The following is a 22,582-nucleotide window of genomic DNA, read 5'->3' on the forward strand; positions in this document are numbered from 1 at the left end:
GTCTGACTTAATGCCGGGCATGGCTCCTGAGAAAATGTAACGGTGACAACAGTCCCATAATATTCCCGCTCCTCTCGTACATTAATTCCTTTGCTCCTCACAGCTCTGTGAGGCAGGTAAAAGTATTACGTGTGTTTCCTAGGCCGCGGAGACGTTCCGTCACATGCCTGAGGTCACACAGCTAGTCAGGGCAGCGTCAAGGTTCCCAGTCGGGGAGCGTGGCTTCAGAGCTCGTGCGCTCCAGCTTTCAAATTCCTCCCCTCCCCGTGCTCCAAAGGGCCTCGGGAGAGAAGTCCCGTGGCCGCCCTTGTACGGCTGAGAATGCGGACGGGACGGACCGCAGATAACGAGCTTCAAGTCACCAGCATAGTAAGTCACGTGGGCGGAGACTCAGATGCAGCTCTTTCTTACCAAGAGATGACTTGCTTGCCACTGCATTGTATTTGTCCTTTGTGACTTCTCAGTTAAGACCTTAAGGACGAAAACCGTCCTCTTCCCAATATTCTAAATATCCTTCGAGGGCTCGTGTCCGTGCTGAACATAAAGTTGCTCAAGACCCGGGACTAAACGTAAGGCGTGTTTCGCTGTGTCGCTCGTTTTTGGCTTTAAAGTTCATGGTTCGTGGGTGACGTCAGTGGTGGCTGTTAAAACGGGAGGCGATGTCGCCTGCTGTGTCTGAGTGCCCGCCTTGAAGCCTTCCCTCTGTGTTTCAGGTACTACGAAGCGTTCCCACCGCTGTCCGAGAAGCCGGTCTGCCTGCAGGAGATCATGACCGTGTGGAACAGGTCTAAAGTCTGTTCTTACTCCAGCTCTTCGTCGTCGTCCACGGCGCCCCCCGCCAGCACAGACACGTCCTCCCCCAAAGACTGCAACAGCGAAGGCGAAGCGAGCAAGGAGAGAAGCCGCGAGGCGGGCACCACTGCACACGAGAGAGCCCAGAGCAAGAGCAGAAGCGAGAAGGAGGACCGGTTCGGGCACGGCGCCACGGAAGAGAAGCCCGCCCTGTACAAAAAGCAGGTCCGACACAAACCTGAGGGACGGATTCGCCCTCGCTCGTGGTCCTCCGGCTCGAGTGAAGCGGGCTCAAGTTCGAGCGGTCCTCGGGGAGAACTAAAAGCCTCCGTGAAGTGCGTGAAAGTCCGACACAAGACGCGAGAAGTTCGGAACAAGAAAGGGCGGAACGGGCCGGGCAGGCTGTCGCTGAAGCCCGGCGACAAGGCCGAGCGGGCCGTCCACGCCGCCGGCAGCAGCAGCAGCGGCAGCGGCGGCGGCGGCGGCGGCGGCTCCGTCAAGCCGCTGTGCCGGCGCGGGAAGAGGCCCCTGAAGGACCCGGGGAGGAGAGACCCCGGGAGCGCCGAAGGAAGAGACCTGTCCCTGGAGAGCAGAAACGACAGGGAGTACAAGGAGGAGCCGCTGTGGTACACGGAGCCGATTGCCGAGTATTTCGTTCCTCTGAGCAGGAAAAGCAAGCTAGAGACCACCTACCGAAACAGACCGGATGCGAGCGACCTGCCGTCGGAGGCGGCGGACGAGTTGTCAGAGTCCGTGCGCGGTCTTTGTATCAGCAACAATAATATGCATAAAACATACCTCGCAGCAGGTACTTTCATCGATGGTCATTTTGTAGAAATGCCTGCGGTCATCAATGAGGATGTTGACCTCACTGGGACCTCGTTCTGTCCTCTCCCGGAGGACAACAAATATCTGGATGGTATTCATCTGTCAGAATTAACACACTTCTATGAAGTGGACATTGATCAATCCATGTTGGATCCTGGTGCCTCAGAAACCACGCAAGGAGAAAGTCGGATTTTGAATATGATTCGACAAAAAAGCAAAGAGAAAACCGATTTTGAGGCAGAATGTTGCATAGTGTTAGATGGAATGGAGTTGCAAGGGGAACGTGCAATATGGACAGATTCTACCAGCTCCGTGGGCGCCGAGGGCTTATTCCTGCAAGACCTCGGCAATCTGGCTCAGTTCTGGGAGTGCTGTTCATCCAGCTCGGGCGATGCCGACGGGGAGAGTTTTGGGGGGGATTCTCCAATCAGACTCTCCCCGATCTTGGACAGCACGGCGCTCAATCCACATTTGCTTGCTGGCAATCAGGAGCTCTTTTCAGATATTAATGAAGGATCTGGTATAAACTCTTGTTTTTCAGTGTTTGAAGTGCAATGCAGTAATTCTGTTTTACCGTTTTCTTTTGAAACACTCAACTTGGGGAATGAAAATACAGATTCTAGTGCTAATATGCTTGGGAAAACACAGTCTAGATTGCTAATATGGACCAAAAATAGTGCCTTTGAAGAAAACGAACACTGTTCTAATCTCTCAACAAGAACTTGTAGCCCATGGTCCCATTCGGAAGAGACGCGTTCAGACAACGAGACGTTAAATATTCAGTTTGAAGAGTCCACGCAGTTTAACGCAGAAGATATGAATTATGTGGTTCCTAGAGTCTCGTCAAATTATGTAGATGAAGAACTTCTGGATTTCTTGCAAGACGAAACTTGCCAGCAAAACAGTAGAACGTTGGGAGAAATCCCCACCTTAGTCTTCAAACAAACATCGAAGCTAGAATCTGTCTGCGGTATTCAGCTAGAACAAAAAACGGAACCCAAAGCCTTGGAAACTGCGCGAGGGGTGTGGCGAGAGCGGTCCACGTGGAGGCGGTTACAGCTCAGGGGTCATTAAAGACATTTGGACAAAGATGGCAGACGGGGGTTCTGTCGCTGCGGCGGACGTAGAGCGAACGGACGAGGAGTTGTTCCCGACCGACGTCACCAACTGCTGCTGCTGCCGGGACGCCGAGGCCGAGGCCGAGACCCTCCGGGAGCCCAGCAAGGCCGTGCAGAGGTCGGAGTACCGTCTGTGGGAGGGCCAGAAGGAGAGCCCGGACAAGAGAGCTTTTGTGTCCGGGGAGCTGTCGAAGGTGGACGGTGGCGACTACACTACGCCCTCGAAACCTTGGGACGCGGCGCAGGACAAAGAGAACACTTTCATTCTCGGAGGAGTTTACGGAGAACTCAAGACCTTCAGCAGTGACGGGGAGTGGGCGGTCGTCCCGCCCGGTCCCACGAAGGGAAGCCTGCTGCAGTGTGCGGCTTCTGACGTGGTGACCATAGCAGGTACGGATGTCTTCATGACCCCGGGAAACAGTTTCGCTCCCGGTCACAGGCAGTTGTGGAAACCCTTCGTGTCGTTTGAGCAGAACGATTCGCCGAGGAGTGGGGAAAATGGATTAAACAAGGGATTTTCTTTTATCTTCCATGAAGACTTACTAGGAGCTTGTGGTAACTTTCAGGTTGAGGATCCCGGGCTTGAATATTCCTTCTCTTCCTTTGACTTAAGCAATCCGTTCTCACAAGTTCTTCACGTGGAGTGTTCATTCGAACCCGAAGGGATTGCCTCTTTCAGCCCGAGTTTTAAACCGAAATCCATCCTGTGCTCTGATTCGGACGGCGAAGTGTTTCACCCCAGGATATGTGGCGTCGACAGAACACAGTACAGGGCTATTCGGATCTCTCCGAGGACTCACTTCCGCCCCATTTCTGCATCTGAGCTGTCCCCGGGAGGAGGAAGTGAGTCGGAATTTGAATCTGAGAAAGAGGAAGCAAATCTGCCCATTCCTTCTCAAGCCGATGCGTTTGAAGATCCACAGGCAGATCTCCAGCCACTGGAAGAAGATGCGGAGAAAGAAGGCCATTACTATGGAAAATCAGAGCTCGAGTCTGGAAAATTCCTTCCCAGGTTAAAAAAGTCTGGCATGGAAAAGAGCGCTCAGACATCACTGGATTCTCAGGAGGAATCAGCCGGGATTCTGCCAGCGGGGAAGCGGAATCAGTGTTTGGAGTGTGGCATGAATGAGTCTCCGGAAATTGCTTTAGAAAGCTCAGAAGCAAATTGTAAAATAATGGCACAATGCGAGGAAGAAATTAATAATTTTTGCAGTTGCAAAGCAGGTTGTCAGTTTCCTGCTTATGAAGATAATCCAGTTTCTTCGGGACAGCTGGAAGAGGTAGGTGTGTGCGTGTGTTGGTACGTGATGAAAGCTGTGGCTCGGACTTGAATGTGAGGACAGCCGTATCGGGCAGTGAAGGATAGGGTTCAGTTATTGGGAAATCGGCTTAAATGTCTTAAAACTTATGTTCTCATGACTTTACATAAGGACTTAAAGTGGATTTGATGTTTATAAATTTGAGCCAGACAGGAGACGTCTTCTGCAGAGGAAAGACATTTTTAAATCACAGGATAGGAGCTTCTCGAGTGTTGTCTTGATGTGCACGTACCGTGCGTCAGGCAGAACCTCATCCTCAAGCGTTCCAGACTGGGAAGGCGACGGATCGGGAGTGGCTCCGAACTCTGCAGAAGGCCCTTTGCTCTTTGGAAGCCGAAGCGGACGGTTTCTTTAAGTAGCGAGCGAGCGAGCCCACCCGAGGGCCTCCGAGAGGCCGATCAGTTTGAAACTTAGTTTCACATGTAAAGTAAACCACATCTACGTCGAGTGCTCTCGCGTGGATTGTGGTACGCGTGAAAACTAGCCCACGGTCCAGATGTGGCAGAAGGGCTTCTGCAGAACTACGATGACGTTCCTCGCTTTGTACCAAGTACATACTCCTCGAGCCGTGTGGATTGCGTGTTGAGTCTGTCAGACGAGGTTCATTAGTAGTAGTCGTTTTGTGAATGGGAGTCACGATCCCCTTTGTTCCTGAGAAGTGGTTCGAGGTTAAATTGAGGGCGCTAGAAATCACACTTGAGGTAATAACCTGTTTCACAAAAAGCACAGTGATCTGCCTGTTTCCCAACCGTTATTTGGCCGTGCCTGGCCTTTTTCCAGGAGCAGCTTATTAAAAAGATAGTTGGAGGTGTTTACAAGTCGTGCCGCGAGTGGCCAGAGAGCCACTAGATGTCCTACCTGCCATCTGTCCCTGTGCCCGCTCCACCCACCTCTCCTATGTCGAAATCCTACCTGTACCCCCTGTACCAAGAGGCTCTCCAGACCCCACCGCCTTTTGACCCGCTCCCTGATTCCTTCCCTCTCTCCTTCTCCACCCCCACCAGCATCGGAAGTAATTTCTCCCTTCTCTTACTTCTCATGCACCCTGTGCCTCTTTTTCTACTGCATTTTCCTTTTTTTTTTTTTTCTTTTTCTTTTTTTTTTAATGCTTGCTTATTTTTGAGAGAGAGACAGAGAGAGTGTGAGCAGGGGAGGGGCAGAGCAAGAGAAGACACAGAATCGGAAGCAGGCTCCAGGCTCTGGGCCGTCAACACGGAGCCCAGCGCGGGGCTCGAACTCCCGAGCCACGAGATCGTGACCTGACCCCGAGTTGGACAGTTAACCGACTGAGCCACCCAGGCGCCCCACATTTCTCATTTTTCGTGAGTCATGTATGTACTTTTTCTTGTTAGGTTATGAGCTCCTTACGGATATAGATTCTGCCTTCCTCCCTTGCGGGGTCAGTGCCTAGGTGGGACGCGGGTGCTCGTGATGGGAGGAAGCCCCACAGAGAGTCACTGCTCTGGTTAGCTTGCCCAGAGACCTGTAGGTGTGAACTGAATCCCATTGAAACGTTGAAATCCGAGCTGCTAAGAAAGAAAACCAATAACGTTGTCAGCCTTTATCTGTCTGTTTATTGCCCCGCTTTTTATCCTCGAATTTTCCTTTATGTACTTTGTATTTCACCTGGTTCCAGATTGGGAAGAAAGAAAAAGAGGGAAGAAGCGAGATTCTACATCATACCACTGCCATATTCCTTCGCTTTCTAGTATGTTGATGGATTTACGTGTTATCCGCATTCTGGGTTGTCTTGGAAGGCCTCTAGTCAAGTCCTCAGAGGGCCTTGCGGGGTTGTCTGCTGGTCTCCCTGTAGCCGCGGCTCTCGGCCCGGCCTCTGGGCGGAGGTGCTGGGGTGTAGAGCGGGGTCAGAGCTCCCGTCATAGATTGATCTGAGGTATGGGGAGGTTGGGAGAGGGTCTGACAGGACAGCACGGGGCCAGGCTTGGAGCAGAGTGTATACCTTTCCACCGTCACACTGCCTGGTCAGTCTAGGGGAGTCCCTACGAGGGTCGTCTTCCCCCCTTTCCCGAGAGGGGGCAGTCTGGGAGCCCCGTTGTAAAGGTCACTGTTCAAAGGCCACCTTTTCAGAGCGGGTGGACTAACGTGTAGGAATTCTAGGGGTACCTGGCTTGTTCAGTGGCAAAATATCGACTTTTGATCTCAGGGTGGTGATGGTGAGTTCAAGCCCCTTGGGTTGGGTGCAGAGTTTCCTTGGAAATGACAAAATAAAACAAAAAACTTAAAATGTAGAAATTCTGATAGCATTGGTGCCCAGGAGCGTGGATTCTTTTCAAAAGTTCAGTTCAGTCAATTTCAGCAAACATGTTTTGAATACCTGTTACCTGCTTATCGCTGAGGTAGATGTCCTGGATGAACAGGACATCATCCTTGCCTTGAAGAACTCAGTCTTGTTACGAAGACCAGTTTGTAAGCAGATTATTTTAATTGAAATAGGCACTTTAGTCATAGGGCTCAAACTCCGAAGGTGCAGGAGGGTGGATACACACAGTGAACAGGTCCCTCCCCAGCAGCCATGAGCATGTGTTCTGGTACGTCCTTCCAGGATATTTAGGCACGTAGAAGCAAAGACACATTCGCACAGATTTTTTCTTTCTTTTTTTTCTTTTCACAGAAATGGCATTTTACTATAATCGCCTTTCCTTTTCGGTTCCAGTGTGTGGACAGATGTGCTGTGATTTGCATAGCCGGTTCCTTATCTTTTAGAGCATTTGGGCGAAAGTAATCGTAGGTCACACGGTGGGTGGTGTGGCGGAGGTGAGCACAGGATGCCGTGGGAGCCCAGAGCAGAGCCCTCCCGGCAGCGAGGGTCCCCGGGCAGAAGGGAAAGGAGCAGGGCGCTCGGGGCAGAACGGACAGCGCGAGCAAAGGCGAAAAGGCTTGGAGTTTCTCGCGTGCGTAGAGCACCTGCCAGCAGTGAGTTCGTGGCTTCTCAAGTACAGAACGGAGGTGAGGAGCAGCGGAGCGTGCCTTGGGTGTCCGTTTGTGCCTAAGTTTGTGGCGCAAATGTTCTCCTTGTTGTTTACTCGGTCGCCAACTTGGTGCCGTGCTCTTTGCAGCGCGGAGAAACAGCAGAGGGTTGAGCCGTCTCCAGGAGTTTGTGGTCCGGCCAGGAGAGGACGCCTGGCGGTCAGAGGCTCTGATGAACGGGTGGGGGGGGGGGGGGGGGGCGGGGAGACCGTCCTTGGCCCTTGGGGCATGGCACCCGGCCCACCTGTGCCCCTGACTCCAGTGTCCGGGACAGAGCCTGAGTGGTTCCTGCTGCCTGCCACTTGCTGTCAGTAAAGGAGAACCCGTCCTCTGTGCACACTCTGCGTCCCTCCGTTTATATTCGCTTTCCTTTCCTCTCGTGACCTGGATACCTGAGGGCTGACTGTGGCTGGGGGGCACTTTTCAGTACCCCTCCCGGAGTAGCCTCAGGACCACCAGTCACCTTTGTTCTCCCAGACCCAGGAGCTCAGTGAGAGTTCTGGGTGGGGCCTCTACCCAGCTTCCGCCTCCTAAAGAGTGGAATTTGAGTGTCCCATCTGGTGCCAGAAACGTTTCTGGTCAGGCTTTCTGGCCCAAATACATGTCTTCTCTGTTTTTGCACTGTTTCACTCATTCATTGAATATTTCTCGGGAGCCCACTCTGTCCAGGCGCCGGGCTGGGTGCTGGGGACACGCACGGAGCCCTGCCCTTGCCGGTGACATCCACCGACAGCATGTGACTGATTATAGTGTTCACTGGTGTGCCTGCGCCAGGGAGAGGGCATGTCGGGGTGCCCGGAGGACTTGCCAAGAAGTAGGTGCTCGGGGCCGGCTCTCGGCCAAGGTGTGATTTGAAGACAGGCTTGCAGATGAGAAGCCGTCTGGGGGAGAGGCAGAGCGGAGCTAAGGCACAGGTGCCCGGCCCGGCCCAGCTGTGTTCTCGCTTACTTTCCCTTCGTCCGTTCTCCGCCAACCAGAAGTTGAGTCCGTGCATACGGTGGACGTTATTTATGCAAAGCATGGTCGTCTTTGCTGACCAACCCAGAAGCTGTAGACAGCGGAGTGCAAAGAGGTCGTAAGATAGCGCAGGTTCATCGGATGTGTGTTCGCTGTAGCATATGGAACAGCACAAAGAAGTCTGTGCCTTCGATCGACATTCAGGGGAGGAGGCAGAAAACACCCTAAAAGCATAGCAGAAACTGGGGTGACTTTAACAGTGGTTTCAGCCTGAGAGGGGGGCGGGGTGGGGAGGCAGAGGATGGCACACCAGATGATCAGGGACCTGCATGCAGGTGGCGCCTTTTCTTCAGGCCAGCAGGCATCAAGTGTCCGCTTTGAGTGGGCCTTGTGCCCGGAGGTGCACAGATCCATGAGACACGGGCCCTGCCCGTAAGAAGCTCACTGCCTGTCCTGCTCCAGTCTAGTCCAGCCTCCCCTCCATTCATGCCGGCCCCTCCGGCTTGCTCTCCAGCCGCCTCCCACCGTCCGCGATGAGTTCCTTCTCCCTTTCTTAACCTGGCCCCCACCCCCGCGGTCTCGAGACAGGGTTTCACGGTGAGCCATACAGCTGCCCTTGTGCGAATCAACACCGATCCCTCCACAGCTGCCTGGGACGTTTTCTTTTGCAGGTAGGAACTTGTTGCCTCCAAATCTGTCTGCTTTCAGTGGTGCTCTGGGGGTGAGGGCGACTGTGTCGCTCCCAGGTAGCAGTGAGCTGCCATCTGGCATAGAGTAGGTGTGCCTTGGAGCGAAGGCAAGGCCCTTCCAGAAAGATCTTAGGGTTCTGTGAATTAATGTGCTGGATACAGTTAATTACCTTGAACGCTGTAGACCTTGGCTGTTGCTGGCTTCATGTGCGTGAGGCTGCCCCTGTGAGTTCTGCCTAGTAAGTAGTCGTACTGACCGCTAGCGTTGGAGTAAGCTGGGGGAGAACTTAGTGAAGGTTCGCTGGCCTCGCTGGGTTCTTCAGTTTCTCATTTAAGAGTGTTTCCGCGAGGTTAAGCGAAAAATGAGACTTGGCGGTGTTTCCTGTTAGTTAAATAATAAAAAATCCATTATTGAATCAAAAAGTCTTAGACCCATAAAACAACTTATGTGTAAGAGAGTAACAGAATCCTGTCAGGATTGATGGTCACTGGTTGCTAAAATAGCTCAGGTTTCAACCTTGAACACATAATAACAAAACGTTCTCTAAAACACTAAAGACGCGTGCAGTATTCACAGTCCTTTATTTGGATTTCGTTTCACCGTCCTCTGGTCTCAGCAAAGCAGATGCTTGAGTTACAAAGACGTTTAGGTTGGTAACTCTGCCTGTACCATTTCTTTCTGTCCCGCATCGTCTTCGACTCCCTCCTGCCCGTGCACGTGAAGAGGAGGGTCCTCCCTTTTCTCCAGAGCACTGCACACCAGTGGAGACTTGGGACCGCCCTGTTACTTCTCTGCATTTCCAAAATAGAGAAATTTGCCTTACCTGGGGATGTTTATGGGGAATATTCTGCCTCGTAAGAGTTTTTGTTGTGTCTCTAAAAAGATTTTCATTCCACTTCCAATATAAATGCTTCTTAAGAAAAACTTCTTTTATGTGCTACGAACACTTTGGCTTTTCAAATTCACCTTGTTGGGGCGCTTGGGTTCAAGACCCACAATGGGTGTAGAGATTACTTAAAAATAGAATCTTTAAAGTAAATAAATTCACCTTGTCTAGAATAGTATTAAAAACACAAAAACAAATAATTGTCAGTTTGGGGTTTCTGGGTGGCTCAAGTCGTATAAGCGTCCAACTCTCGATCTCAGCTCAGGTCTCGATCTCAGGGTCGTGAGTTCAGGCTCCACATTGTGCTCTGTGCTGGGCATGAAGCCTACTTTAAATTTTTTTTTTTTTTAACATTTATTTATTTTTGAGAGAGAGAGAGAGACAGAGACAGAGCATGAACGGGGGAGGGTCAGAGAGAGGGAGACACAGAATCTGAAACAGGCTCCAGGCTCTGAGCTGTGAGCACAGAGCCCGACGCGGGGCTCGAACTCATGGAGCGAGAGATCATGACCTGAGCTGAAGTCAGACGCATGAAGGCTACTTCAAAAAAAAAATAGTCATCATTTAAAAATCCTGGATTTATAGTTCATAGGTAATAATGCTTGAATTTTCTCTTTTATCCTGAAAGCTTGTAAACTTTTTTCTGTGTTCGTTTAACCTCAACAGTTTCCTGTATTGAACACTGATGTTCAAGGAATGAATAGAAGTCAAGAAAAACAGACTTGGTGGGAAAAAGCCTTGTACTCTCCTCTTTTTCCTGCGTCAGAGTGTGAAGGTAGGTCATTGATTCTTTCGTTCAGATTTCTAATTCGTTACGAGCAATTCTTCCACTATGAGTATCAGTCCGGAAAACATTTACCAAGAGGCTTTCGTGTAGCCAGCGTTTGTGAGACACTGGAGACACAGAGATGAGAACTACATCCTGCCCTTAGCTTGATGTGGGGAAAGGCATTCGGATACCTAAAAGCAGGACCGACCTTTGACCGCATCTGGGCAGGATCCCAGTGAATCGTGGGGCAGAAATCATCAGCTGTGGGGGGGATCTTCAGGAAGACGCCCAGATGGGGAAGCCGGGCAAGGGCAGAGCCCGTGAAAGAGAACAGCCTATACTGGGGTAAGAGGATCTCTGGCAGGTGGAGGGAACAGGGACCCATCGGGCCCAGCTGGGTTGTAAGCTGAGGCTGGAGAGGCAGACAGGGAAGGAGCCCATCGGGAGGTTTGGGAGCTCTGCCGAATTAGGTCAGGTTTAACCTGCAGGAAGGGAAGGTTGTTTAAAAGATTGCGCATTGGAGGGTATCTCGGCAGAGGTGTGTTTTATTATTTAAAAAAATTTTTTTTTGATTTATTAATTTTGAGGGAGTGGGGGAGGGACGCAGAGAAAGAGAGACCCAAGCAGGCTCCGCACCGTCAGCACGGAGCCCGATGCACGGGTTGAACTCACGAAACCGTGAGATCATGGCCTGAGCCGAAACCGAGAGTCTGCCACTTAACCGAGTGAGTCCCCCAGGTGCCCCCAGGCACCTTTGTGTTCTACAACAATTCTATCAGCAGAGCGGAGAGGGAATTGAGGAGCAGTTGAAAAGCCGAAGGTACCGACTGGGGCTCTAGGCTCCTGCAGGGGTCTGCGAGTGACGGGGTCCGTGCCTGGCCTCGGGCGCTGCTGGGGGAGTAGATGCGGGAGCGGCGAGGAGAGGTTTCGGAGAGGAGGCCGGGGCTCGCTGAAGTGAGTCTGTGAGGGCTGAGTAGCAGGGTGGGGCCGGAGGGGGCTGGCGGTGGGGGACGTGGGGCAGCAGCACATTTGGTCTGTGGGCCTCTCGGGTGAGCATGCCCGGAAGCTGTAGAAAGCCCTGACCTGAAGTCCGGGGCGAGGTGAGGACTGTGAAGGCCAGGGGCTCGCTCCAGGGGGTGGGCGAGGCAGACTCCGGGCCCCTGTGTCGGGGGCCCCTGTCGGCTGCAGCGTCTGGTCTCCCCTGTTAGAGCTGGAAGGAGCACGCGCACCGTCTGTTAGCATTTATACGTCTGCGGGTCTGTCACGTCTCCGGTTGTTTTGTAACGAACGCGGAGCCAGCGACACCCCTCACTGGCCACCAGGCCTCGCGCACTCCGGCGCTCGGAACGCCTGCGCTGGCCTCCCTTTGCAGCTCGGCCTCTCCGCCCGGGCGGGAGGCGGGAGGCGGGGTGGTTGCTTCTCTCTATTCTGTGAGCCCCAGATCGCCTCCCCCGAAGCCGCCTCCCTCCTTGCCAGAGGCTCGCTGGGTCCCAAAGTGTCGGGCGAGGGCTTCAGCTTCAGCAGCCTTGTTTACCTAACCGCATTTATTAAAGGCCTGTTGCCTTAGCATCAGCTAACATCTGGGTCCCCTTTTATTATTTACCAGGTGCTCTCGATCTTTTCTGTACGTAGGCCCCACAATAGCCTTGTGAGATGTCAGCCGAAGTTTTCAGATGAGGAAGCTCTAAGATTCAGGTTTGGTACTTTGTCCGAATCATGCATATTAGCCATCGAGCTCAGGCTTGCGTCCAGGCTGTCTTCCTGTGGTCCAGAGGCTTCGTTCTCTGTAGTAGCTGTCTGTACTCGGTGCCCAGGGGGGCGCCGGGGTGATGGGAGCACAAATCTGGCCTTGGCGTATGTCCATCGTGCTGCACCGGGTGAGTGTTAAGTCAGAGACGAGTTAACAGGAATACAGGTAAGGGAGGCTGAGTGCCCAGAGTAGGGCAGCGAGAGGACCACCCAGAAAGTGCCAGAGGGAGAGAGGGATGTGGCAGCAGGCAGGGCCAGGGGTCTAGGAAGACCAATCCCTGTGGGAGGTTAGCGTGATTTTCAGACACTGAGTTCGTGCTTTTGTTAGTGTGTCAAGGGCCGTCTGCACAGCCTTAGTCTAGTTTCGTGTGTTAGTAAGGAGTCCGTCCCGACTCTCAGCTGTGGGTCCTTGGTGACCAGTACAGTCCCAGGTAGGTGCCGTAAGCGATGGTCAGTGCGTGACGCTTTTTTAATTGTGAGGTGGCAAATACAGAAATTCTCAGTGGATGAGGAACGTTCACCAGGCTTTTGAACGACCTTCCACTCACAACTGCATTAAATCCCTGCACAGTTGCCTTGTGCTGATGGTGGCGCCACAGCCGCCTTCTGTCGGCCTGTGGGGGTGGGGGCGGGGGCGTGCGGTCTCAGGAGCGGGTCAGCCAGAAAACCAGGCAGCCTCCGCCTTCCCCTCTGCCCCTGAAGCTTCCAGCGTGGCTGATGATTGACAACGAGCGTGTGCTGCTCTAAGGGGCTGACCTGGAAGCTTTCGGCCTCGCTGGGAAGCAGCGGGGGCCGTGCCCTTTGACAGTAGGGCAGCACCGTGTGCCCTGCGGCGGGGGCGCCCGTCTGGCCTGGAGGCCCACGCCCCGCACCCTGCCTCCTGCCGGCCTTGCCGTGCATTCGCACGCGCGGCCACACGGCAAGCATGTCTTACGTGCCCTCCTGCCGGGCACTGGGAACGCAGAGGCAGACGGCCCTCCTTCCTGCTCTCCTGATTGCGGGGATGTCTGTGCAGAGACCGGAGAGGGCAGGGACACGAGCCGTGTGACGGTTGGGGCTACCGGCGGGGAGAGGTGCCCCATGAGAAGCCCTGGCTGGTGCGGGAGCTGGATGCATTCGGCATAGCCTGGGGGGCCCGGCCAAGGGGGAACCGTGTGAGGGTGCGGTGGGGGACGGGGTCGGCCAGAAGCAAGGAGCCGGAGCACCAGGGCCCTGCACACTCTGCCCTGACAGGTCTTCCCGGATGGGGGTCTCTAGAGCTCTCCCGCACTGGAGTTGAGATGTTTGGAAGGCTCATTGTAAGTGTGGGTATTATTTAGTCTTAACAGAGAAGGCCGTGCGGGGACCCCGTGGAGACAAAACGGGGCTGGACTCCAGTGCTTCCATTGCCAGACCTTTGGGCCGTGACCAGGCCTTCTGTGTCTCCATCGTTTGTACAAGGAGGCTGCAGATCGTGCCTCCCTGAGGGGATACTTACGAGGAGCGGCGCGCATGGCCTGGGACTGGTGCGTGGTCCTGGCCTAGAACGTGGGGACCGTCCACGTGAGGATCGTGAGGAACGTCGTCCGCACGCAGCACAGACTCCTTTTGGACGTACAGAATTCCTAAAGCAGGACGGGAAGGATCGCGGTGGGGTTGGGTGCAGCTGTCTGGGCGCGTCTCCTAGTCCAGGAACTAGTCACCTTCCCTCATACGCTCGCTCACCTGGTTCACGTGGTAACGAACTGGGTGGGGCGTGGGGACTGCGAGAACTTGGTCAGGTGACTGCCCAGAAGGGATGAGTAAGCCGGGGTCTGGGTTCATAGCAGCGGTAGAAGGGGTCACTGAGTGCCGGGGCCGCATTTGGGGCTGCACACGCGTCGTCTCTTTACCTTGCACAGCACCGCGTGAGGGCGAGGGGCGGCCCCGTGTCAGAGATGCGGGAGCTGGGGCTCAAAAGAGGGACAGTGATCTGCCGTGTTCCGTCACAGGTGTGTGGCAGAACGGGAGATCCGCTGTGACGTCCGTCTAGTCCCAGAGCCCGAGCTGGTAATTTCGAGGTCCTGAGACAGCGGAGAGAGCTAGAGGTCATGGGGAGCGTGGTGAGGCCGGTGCGGCCTCGGTGAAAGGCCGTCCCTTGGGCACAGCGGTCCTGGGGCGCCGACCCTGTCGTCCCTGGTCTCACGCACGGGGAGCGCGCCATCCCTTTGAACGCCCCGTAGCTGGACCGCAGGCGGCGGGAGATGGATGCTCGGTTGGGGGCATTAGGGGACTGGGACACAGGGATTCAGAGCCAGGGTCTGTGTCAGGCCGGCACTGTGTCTGTGCAGGGGTGCGGGGGCTGGTCTAGACGAAGACGGGAGGGCGTCAGAACCACCCGGGGGGGCTTGTCACAGCTGCTGCCTGGACCCTGGCCCAGCGCGCAGCTCAGTCGGGGTTTCACGTGGGGCCTGGGCAGACTCTGCTTAAAGCTCCAGCGTTGAGAAGCTTTGCGCTGGACGATTGCTGATTCCTTCTAATCGTAGCCTCCAGATCCATCCCCTTCTGGGGGCCGTGTACCTACCCAAACCACTAGCCGCCTTGCCCTTCCCTGTTGTCCAGATACCGTAACGGTGTCCTTCAGCGTGGTGTGGACTCGGGGGGAGCAAACGAGGCTGCCGCTCTCTCTTGTCACTTCCTCCTGTCTGTCTGCTTGTTTGTCATGTGACCACGCACGGTATATCGTCGGTGTCCCTTCCCGCTCCATACGCTCTGGAGAGCTTGGCCTTGTTGGTCTTCGTCCTGTGTTCCCAGGGCCTGTCACATTACAGGTGCGAGTATTTGCTGAACGGGTGTCTCACGGTGGGATGACAGGCGTGTGTGTTATGCCAGCCTGTTTTTCAAAAACTCGGTAAACAGTTCATCAGAATTTCTAAACGGGCGTGGCGGTTTGCTCGTGCACACCTGGCTGGCCAGTGGTGACCGTGTCTGCTTTTAGTGACGACTCCAACTCGCCGAAGGGCTGGTAGGCCTAACTGATCTGACTTGTCAGCAAAAAATGACACAGGAATGTATGTTTCATAACCATGTCTTAATGAAATTTCCCCCCCTCTCCCTCTTTTCCCTTCTCCATTCAAAATGATTAAGAATGTTATACAAATGCCAAGGGAGAGAATGGTATAGAAGAGTGTCCAGATGGTAAAGACATGCCCAGTAACGAAGAGCGTCCATTAGATTTTAATAGGGTAAGTGGACTGTCCTCCTTACTAACTTACTAACGGCCACACACACCCCCCACCCCACCCCCCTCTCTGCCACTCGGGCTACAGCCTGAGAGCCCTGGGAGCTCCCGCCCGCCCGCCCACTGTCCCGGGTCACCCAGCTCTGTGGGTGTGACCTTCTTCCTCCCCGTGGCCCTCAGCCCACGTCTGCATCGCCTCCCTCCTCGTCTGCTTACCTCCAAGGCTTCCCACAGCCCCTCCCTCGCTCCCCCGGCCTGTCCTTCCCAGCGCCGCCCCGGGCATTTCTGCCCACCATTTGGACCTGTCGCTCCCCAACGAGCCCTTGGGTGGGCCCCACCACAGAGCCCTCGAGCTGGGCTCCGTGGCCGGACTCCGCCTTCCTGTCCCCTCCACACGCCCGGTGCGACGCTCTGGTCTCAGGCCCCGGCACCGGGCCGCGTCGGGTTTCTACGAGCTCCCGGCAGGCAGGCCGATGAACCGAAGGAAACGTGTCTGTCTTCTCCGTGTCAGCTCAGGTCCTGCGAGGACTTTCCCCCAAATCACCCACAGGCCTGTGGGCCTCCCCCCACCAGTCTGTCCCACCTCAGCGAATGGCGCCCTGCCGCACCCAAGCTCAGCCGCCGCTGTCCGGCCTCTGTCACCTGCACACGCCGTCCTGCCCCACCCGTCAGCTGTTGCACCTCTTTCCGCCTCGTCTCCCGTGCCCCGTCCGGGTCGGGTGTCCCCTCGCTGGCCCTCACGATGCCTGACCGGTGCCGCCACTGTGCTGTTCCGCACAGACTGGGGACCGCGTGTCTGGCCGCAAGTGGAGGCCTGAGCCGTAGCCTCTGCTGGGACTCTGCGACTCACGCTCCTAACCACGGTGACCTCTTGTCACTGCGCTCTGCCCTCGCGTGCCTCTGGCCTCGCACCCTCCCTTCTCCCTCCTTCCACGCAGCTGTCTTTCTGCTTCCGCCTCAGGGGCCCAACCAGGGGTGGCGCTGCCCAACTGGAAATGGGGGTGTCATAAGTATGACCGGGGGGCTGCTAGTTCCCGTGGCCCGGGGGAGGGGGTGCCGCTGGTTGCCGTGATGGGGCGAGCTGGTTGCTATGGGGGTGGGGACGTTGCTAATTAAGGTGACCCAGGGGGTGCTGCTGGTCGCTTGAAGCGGCCGGTGGGGGTGGCACGTTGCCGGCTACTGTGGGGGGAGGGAAGGAGGCCTTGGTAGTCGCCTCGGGGGTCGGGGACCATCGCTAGTTGCTGTGGAGGGAGGGTGCTGTTGCTATCACTCTGCCTGAGTTGGGGGTGGGCACTGGTCGTTCCTGTGACTAGGGAAGGGCTGCCATTTGCATTTAGTGTCCTGGGGGACAGAGGTGCTGACCACCTGGTGTGGGGGGGGGTGGGGGACAGTCCCACACGACGGGGTTTGTAGGACTGCAGGTCTGAGGCCAGGCTCCCGGACAACCTCTGGCTCTTACTCCTACGGGGCTCACTTTTCCACCTTCAGGTGAGGACTCTTTGGAAGAGCTCTTTCCCTGCCCACCTGTCTGGAGCGTGTGTGTGTGTGTCTTTTCTCCCCTTCCCCTTTGGCCACGTCGCCTGGTTTGCACCGCAGCATGTGGTTGCGTTGGTTGGTCTGCTTGCTGGGGGCTCTCCCCATGTGGCAGGGAGACACGGCAGGGTGGGGGTCCCTGCGCCCAGCCTCGTCCCCACCCGTGGTCGGCACTTAGACTGCTGTTTCCGGGCAGCCCTGACATACAGAACGTTTTGTCCCGGGGACCGAACATACCGAGTTAGGGTTCTGGACGCCTTACGGATCAGGAAGGAGAGGTGGTTTTGCTTTGAAGCAGCGAAACTTCATGGTGTGTGTAACTCTCCCGAGAAAACCATGGACTTGTTACTTGATCTCTGTGTCAAGAGTATTTCGCGTAGCCCTTGTGAAAAAAACCTGGCTTTTGATCTGTTGAAACTGTTCCTTTCATCGCAGGTGTCTTCTGTTTATGAAGCAAGGTGTGCAGGAGAGAGAAATGCCAGAGCAAAACCCAACGGCTTCCACAGAAAGATCTCCTCCAGCGCCAGCTCCGCCTCGGAAGGCTCCGGCTCGGACGGTGGGGGCGAGTGGGCGGACCCTGGCGAAGAGGAGCTCTTTTCTCGAACTCATCTCTAAACCTGCAGCGTAGTGCAAATTAATTTTTGAAAACGATCTGTGATGGCAAATTACCCTTTTGTGAGGCCTGTTAATCTAAAACAACAACTTAGGGTTCTTCTTCAATTAACTGATTCAGATCAGTAATTATCTTTCTCTTCTTGCTTATTTTAGAGTTGAGGACAGCTATCCTGTTGAACATTTTTTTTTTTTTTCCCTCCAAGCTGTTAAATTCTTGGCTATTTGAAATAGACTAGATTGTGTTGTCAAATCCAGAATGGGTGTGCATGTGCTTGTCTAGGAGTAGCCCTGCGTTCCGCACCTTGACTGCAGCTACTGTCCTGCTGGCTGCAGCCCGGTCACTGTTACCTTAGCACCGCGGTGTCCACAACCACTTCCGCTCTCCAGAGACTTGAGCTTTGGGACCTTTAGGCTTTGTTCTCTAAGAACTGGGACATAGACACCTTCCCCTGCAATGGATCGGTGCCTTCCTGAAGGCAGGAGGGAAGCATGAGTGACTCATCCACGGTCTTCATTCAGTCAGATCTCATGTACATTTGAAGTAGGAACCGCAAGGGTGTGCTTTTAGAGACTTACACGATACTGTGTTTTCTATCTTAGGATTTTCCCCCTCGAGTATCATGGAAGATACTATGGTGTGTGATTTCTTGCTAGCTGAAGGAGCCAAGGCTTCGGGGTGTCGGGTAGCATACGAGGCCCAGCGGGGTAAAGAGCGTACCCCCAGCCCGTTCTTACGTTGCAGTTACGTTTACGCCAAAACACCCCTTCCGGGTTGTTTGTGGTTTGGATCTTAGTTGCAAATTATGATTTGCTGGTGACCTCCGTTGACTCGAAGCCTCCAGAACTCTAAATGATAAACGTTTGACGTGCAGTAAAGGCCACCTCGTCACCCCGAAGAAACCTCGGCTGCTGCAGCTAGCTCCTGTTGTGGCTGTGATTTTAGTAGAGCTTAGATCTCATTTTGTGTTTGAGAGAATGTTCTGGGCAAGTTCTGTGTGGTGGGTTGGGGGCGGGGGGGAGTAACAGTTTCTCCCATACCTGTGCGATTGCTTCATGGGACTCGCTTTCCGCTCTCGTGGGGACCCAGGGGTCAGTCCGTCTCACACCAGTCCCGTCCACTCATGATGGCCACTTCCTCGCGCTTTCACGCCGCCGGGCAGCAGGTGAAGCTGGGAGGAGCGGTGTTTGTAAAACCAGATTGTGTTTCCTTTTAAACTAACTCCTTACGAAAAAGACAAAACAAAACAACCTAATTTGTAGCATCAGTTTAGCACGTCTGTATCGTCAGGAATGGCAGAAAAGCGTGACACAGACGAGACCGCGTCACCACTGCCCTTGGCAGGCAGCACGCGCGTGCGGTGACCGGCTGGGGGCGAAGTGGCCGAGGAATCCCTGATGTGCTTCGAGCACTGGGTGGTGTTGCCCTTCTCGTCGTCGATGACACGGGCGAGCGACCCCGAGGCTGTGGGGTCGTCCCGGTTGTGTGTGTCGTCGCTGTGAGAGACCTGATGGACGGTTGGCTCGGATCTCGCCACACGGCAGGGTTTGTTTTTATACAGCACATCTTTTGACACTTTAAAGTGGGTGTGTGTGCGTGTGTGTGCGTGTGCGCGCGCGTGTGTAAGGTTTACGTTGCTGTTATTTATTTACAGACTTTATAAGGTTTTATGTATTTTTCTTTCTTCCGGAGCTTCCTAAAAAGTGATTAGCATCTGCACTGAAATACAATTTAACAGCAAAGGCAAAAAAGAATTGGAAGTTGTAAATTCCTAAAATCACTACGGTGACGATCATTCTAGAAATCGTTGCTTAATGTAGCAGAGACCAAATAAATATATTTCAGACACAACCTTTAGCTCAGTTGATTTCGGACAGCTGCTTTTTATCCAGACAGGGCTCCAGGTGGCAAAGGTGCCGACTTCCCTTCGCACCGGTAGGAAGACCCTGCATCTTCCACGTTGGGGGGGGGGGCGGGGGGGGGGGATGGGGTTGGATTATAAGTGGGCAGGGGGATTAACAGATTATGTATTTATTTGTTTTCATAGCTAAGTGGCTGAAGCCTGGAGGCTTTCAGCAGCAGAGTTGAAAGTGTGGTTTTTAGTTTTGTGAATGGATGATCACAAAGAAAAAGCATTTTTTAAAAAGTTGGCACAACGCTGAAACGCACTGTGGTATGAAGCGCGTTGCGTACCCATAGCACTGAAGTACCCGTTTTCCATTCCTGGGCCGAGATTGTTTCCCGTGGTTGTATTGTTCTGATTTCACGTACACCAGAGTAACTGATTTTTTGTTTTCTTGTGGAGTTAACACCGAATAAAAAATTTGAAACACGCTTGGCTGTCTTCATTTATCACAGCGAACAGCTGCGGCCTGTCTCAGCTCCGTGCGGCGGGAGGTGGCAGGTGGCAAGTGGCCCGTTCACCTCGTGCAGGGGAAGCTGACTCAGCTCTTACGGGCCTCGCTCAGAGTGTTGGCCTGCTGCTTTGCTGCGGAGGGCGGGGGATGGTCTGCTGAGAAATGGGTCCATCCCTCCCCCCCCCGTCCCCCCCAACTACTCCCTGAATCTAGCACAGAACACGGATTTCTGTCTGTAGCTGTAGACAAAACTTCGTCTTTTTGCTCCGGGGGGAGGGGGGGGGGCGGGGAGTACATATAAACGTCGATGTTTATCGTAGAAAAAGAAATCAGTGTATTTTTAAAAGTATAAGGGAAAACTCTACTTCCGTCGCCGTGAGATGGTCGCTGCTAACATTTCTGCAAAACACTTTTCTCGACGGCTGAACGTATATTTGAACATACAGAGAGAAGCTTACAGCACAAGGTGGAAGCACACTGCCCCGTGACGTGGGAAATAGGCGTTTTACTCCGATGTCTTCTCGTGGCAGGAATTGTAGACCTGGTTAACTTTTCACAGCTGCGTTATTCCAGTCTGTAGATACAACACTTTCCTCATCGCTCAGCATTTAAGAACGTTCCTTTTATGTGCATTGTCTTTAATCTGGGGCGGAGGAGAATCATTTAAATTTTGTTTCATCCATTCTTTTTATGGTTTCTGGGATGTGTAGGCATGTTTTTTAAATGCTTTCTTCACCTTTAAAAGAGTATAAAAATACGCTTCTGTGTAGAATCAATTTATGTAGAATCAATTTTTTTTTTTTTTTTTTTTTTCCTTAAGTAAGCTTCACGCCCCGTGGTGGGGCTTGAACTCACGACCTGGGCGGAGATCAAGAGTCCTGTGCTCTACCGACTGGCCCAGCCAGGCGCCCCTGTAGAGTTGATCCTTGAAGCGTGTGTATTTTATACCAGGAGCGAGGCTTAAGGATTCAGCCTCATTTTTTACCAGCTAGTTGGACGGCTGCCCCAACTCCTTTTGTTACAAAGCCCCTATCCCGTGCCCCCCTCCCCCCCCCGCTCTGTGCCCCATATCTGAAGTGACCCCTGGATAAGGGCCCTCTTAATGTGGAAACCTAGGTCCAACTGCTGGCTGTGTGACATTGGGTAAACTGATGCAAGTCAAATGCTTACAACGGGGTCTCCTGCCTAACAGTCAGTGTTAGCTTCTGACTGAGCGGTCGTTGGGATTCAGGAGACCTCCAGGATCCACCTCTTTATTTATTTATTTTTAAGTTTTCAAAATTTATTTTGAGAGAGAAAGTGAGCAGGGGGAGGGGCAGAGAGGGAGAGAGAGAATCCCAAGCAGGCTCCGCACCGTCAGCGTGAAGCCCGACGCGGGACTCGAACTCCCAAACCGTGAGATCGCGACCTGAGCCGAAACGAGGAGTCAGGCGCTTAACCGACTGAGCCCCCCCAGGCGCCCTCAGGATCTGTCTACCTTAATCATGACTGCAGGGGTGTGACCTGAGCCCTCACCGGTAGAGCGGCAGTGCCCACTCGGGCGGGGAGGTGGCGCGGACAGCGAGCTCCCCGGAAGTGCCCGAGGCAGGACTGGAGGATGTTAGCGCAGCAGGGAGGTCCCCTGTGCAGGTGCGCGGATCGTCCCCGGAAGCTGCGCCCCGTGGCCCGCGTACTCGCTTCCCGGGTGCCCGCACCTGCCAGCGTGGGGTGGGGGTGCCGGGCTGGGCCTCTGCTCCTCGCACGACCACCCGGAGCTTGGGCTCTGTCCCCGGGATTGTGACATCACAGCCAAGTGCTGCTCATGCCAAGGGCGTAAAGCCCTCCCTCAGAGTCCGCCAAGCGTTCAGCCGCTGCTCTTGTGATTGATGCTGCTGCTCCTGTCACCGCAGACGCCACCCCCGGCAGAGTCTGGGCACGTGGGTAAGTGGCCGTGCAGCGCCCGGTGGCCTGTGTCTGCACAGCAGTCCAGGAACGGAAAGAAGGGCCCAGCCGGCGGGTGGATGGCATCACGGGCGGGCTCTGTTGCGGGCACAGGGGCCGGGGAGGGAGCTGCCGCGTCACAGCCGCCCCCAGCTTCCCGCCACCCGCCTCGCGTCACTGGTGTGGGAGAGACGCGGTCAGGAGCGGTCGCCCCACCCGACTGAGCGAGCGGTGACTGGCGAGGATGCCACCGCCTCACACCGGGACGGCGTCCGCCTGCCTGTGGCCTTCTTCCAGGTGTCCTGCCCTGTTAACCCCGCGAGGTGGGTGCGTTTGCCCCGTGTTACAGGCGGCAAAACCGAGGCACTCGCTAAGGTCTGGCACCCGCTGAAAGGTGGAGTCAAGATTCGAACTGCGTGTAAGTGGCGACCATAACCGCGCGTCCCGTGGAGTCGGTTGTAAAGAGGAACTGGCACAGCCGGGCAGCGAGGACACAGTCCGCGAGGCGCGGTCCTGGGGCGGCCGCCCGGGAGGCTGTCGCACCCCGTCGGTACCTCTCAGAAGGAGCTCCCGTCCCCAGGCGGCCCCTTCCTTCCCCTGCTGCATCGACGGCGGGGGGAGCAAAGCCCCGGCCTCAGGGGTGAGGTCCCACTGTCCCCCCTGCTCCGGGTGGTGTCCGGGCCGGGGGGCCCGTCAGAGCGGAGTCTGGGGTGAAGGGGCAGGCACGTGGGCGGCTGCAGCTGAGACGCGGGGCCACTTCGTGGCACGGTCCGGGGAGTTCCATCTCCGCAGGCTTCTGTCCGGCTCCGCACACACCCCTGTGTCGTGGGCCAGTCAGCCCCACTTCCCCCGCCGACCCCCGGG

At 54.9% G+C, this 22,582-nt stretch overlaps 1 protein-coding gene across 1 annotated transcript in view; it reads left to right on the forward strand.

The window, feature by feature from the left end:
- KIAA0232 (KIAA0232 ortholog) overlaps positions 1-19,771 on the forward strand; it is a 53,129-nt gene extending 33,358 nt beyond the window's left edge. Inside the window, 5 exon segments of the mRNA XM_053901717.1 lie at positions 714-2,637; positions 2,639-4,018; positions 10,245-10,353; positions 15,202-15,299; positions 17,264-19,771. Of these exon segments, the coding sequence (XP_053757692.1) occupies positions 714-2,637; positions 2,639-4,018; positions 10,245-10,353; positions 15,202-15,299; positions 17,264-17,443 (3,691 nt within the window). The 3' untranslated portion in view covers positions 17,444-19,771.
- The last annotated feature ends 2,811 nt before the right edge of the window (positions 19,772-22,582 follow it).

The sequence above is a fragment of the Panthera pardus genome, unplaced genomic scaffold (assembly GCF_024362965.1).
Source record: "Panthera pardus isolate Hobbes unplaced genomic scaffold, ASM2436296v1 HiC_scaffold_13, whole genome shotgun sequence".
Taxonomy (NCBI): domain Eukaryota; kingdom Metazoa; phylum Chordata; class Mammalia; order Carnivora; family Felidae; genus Panthera; species Panthera pardus.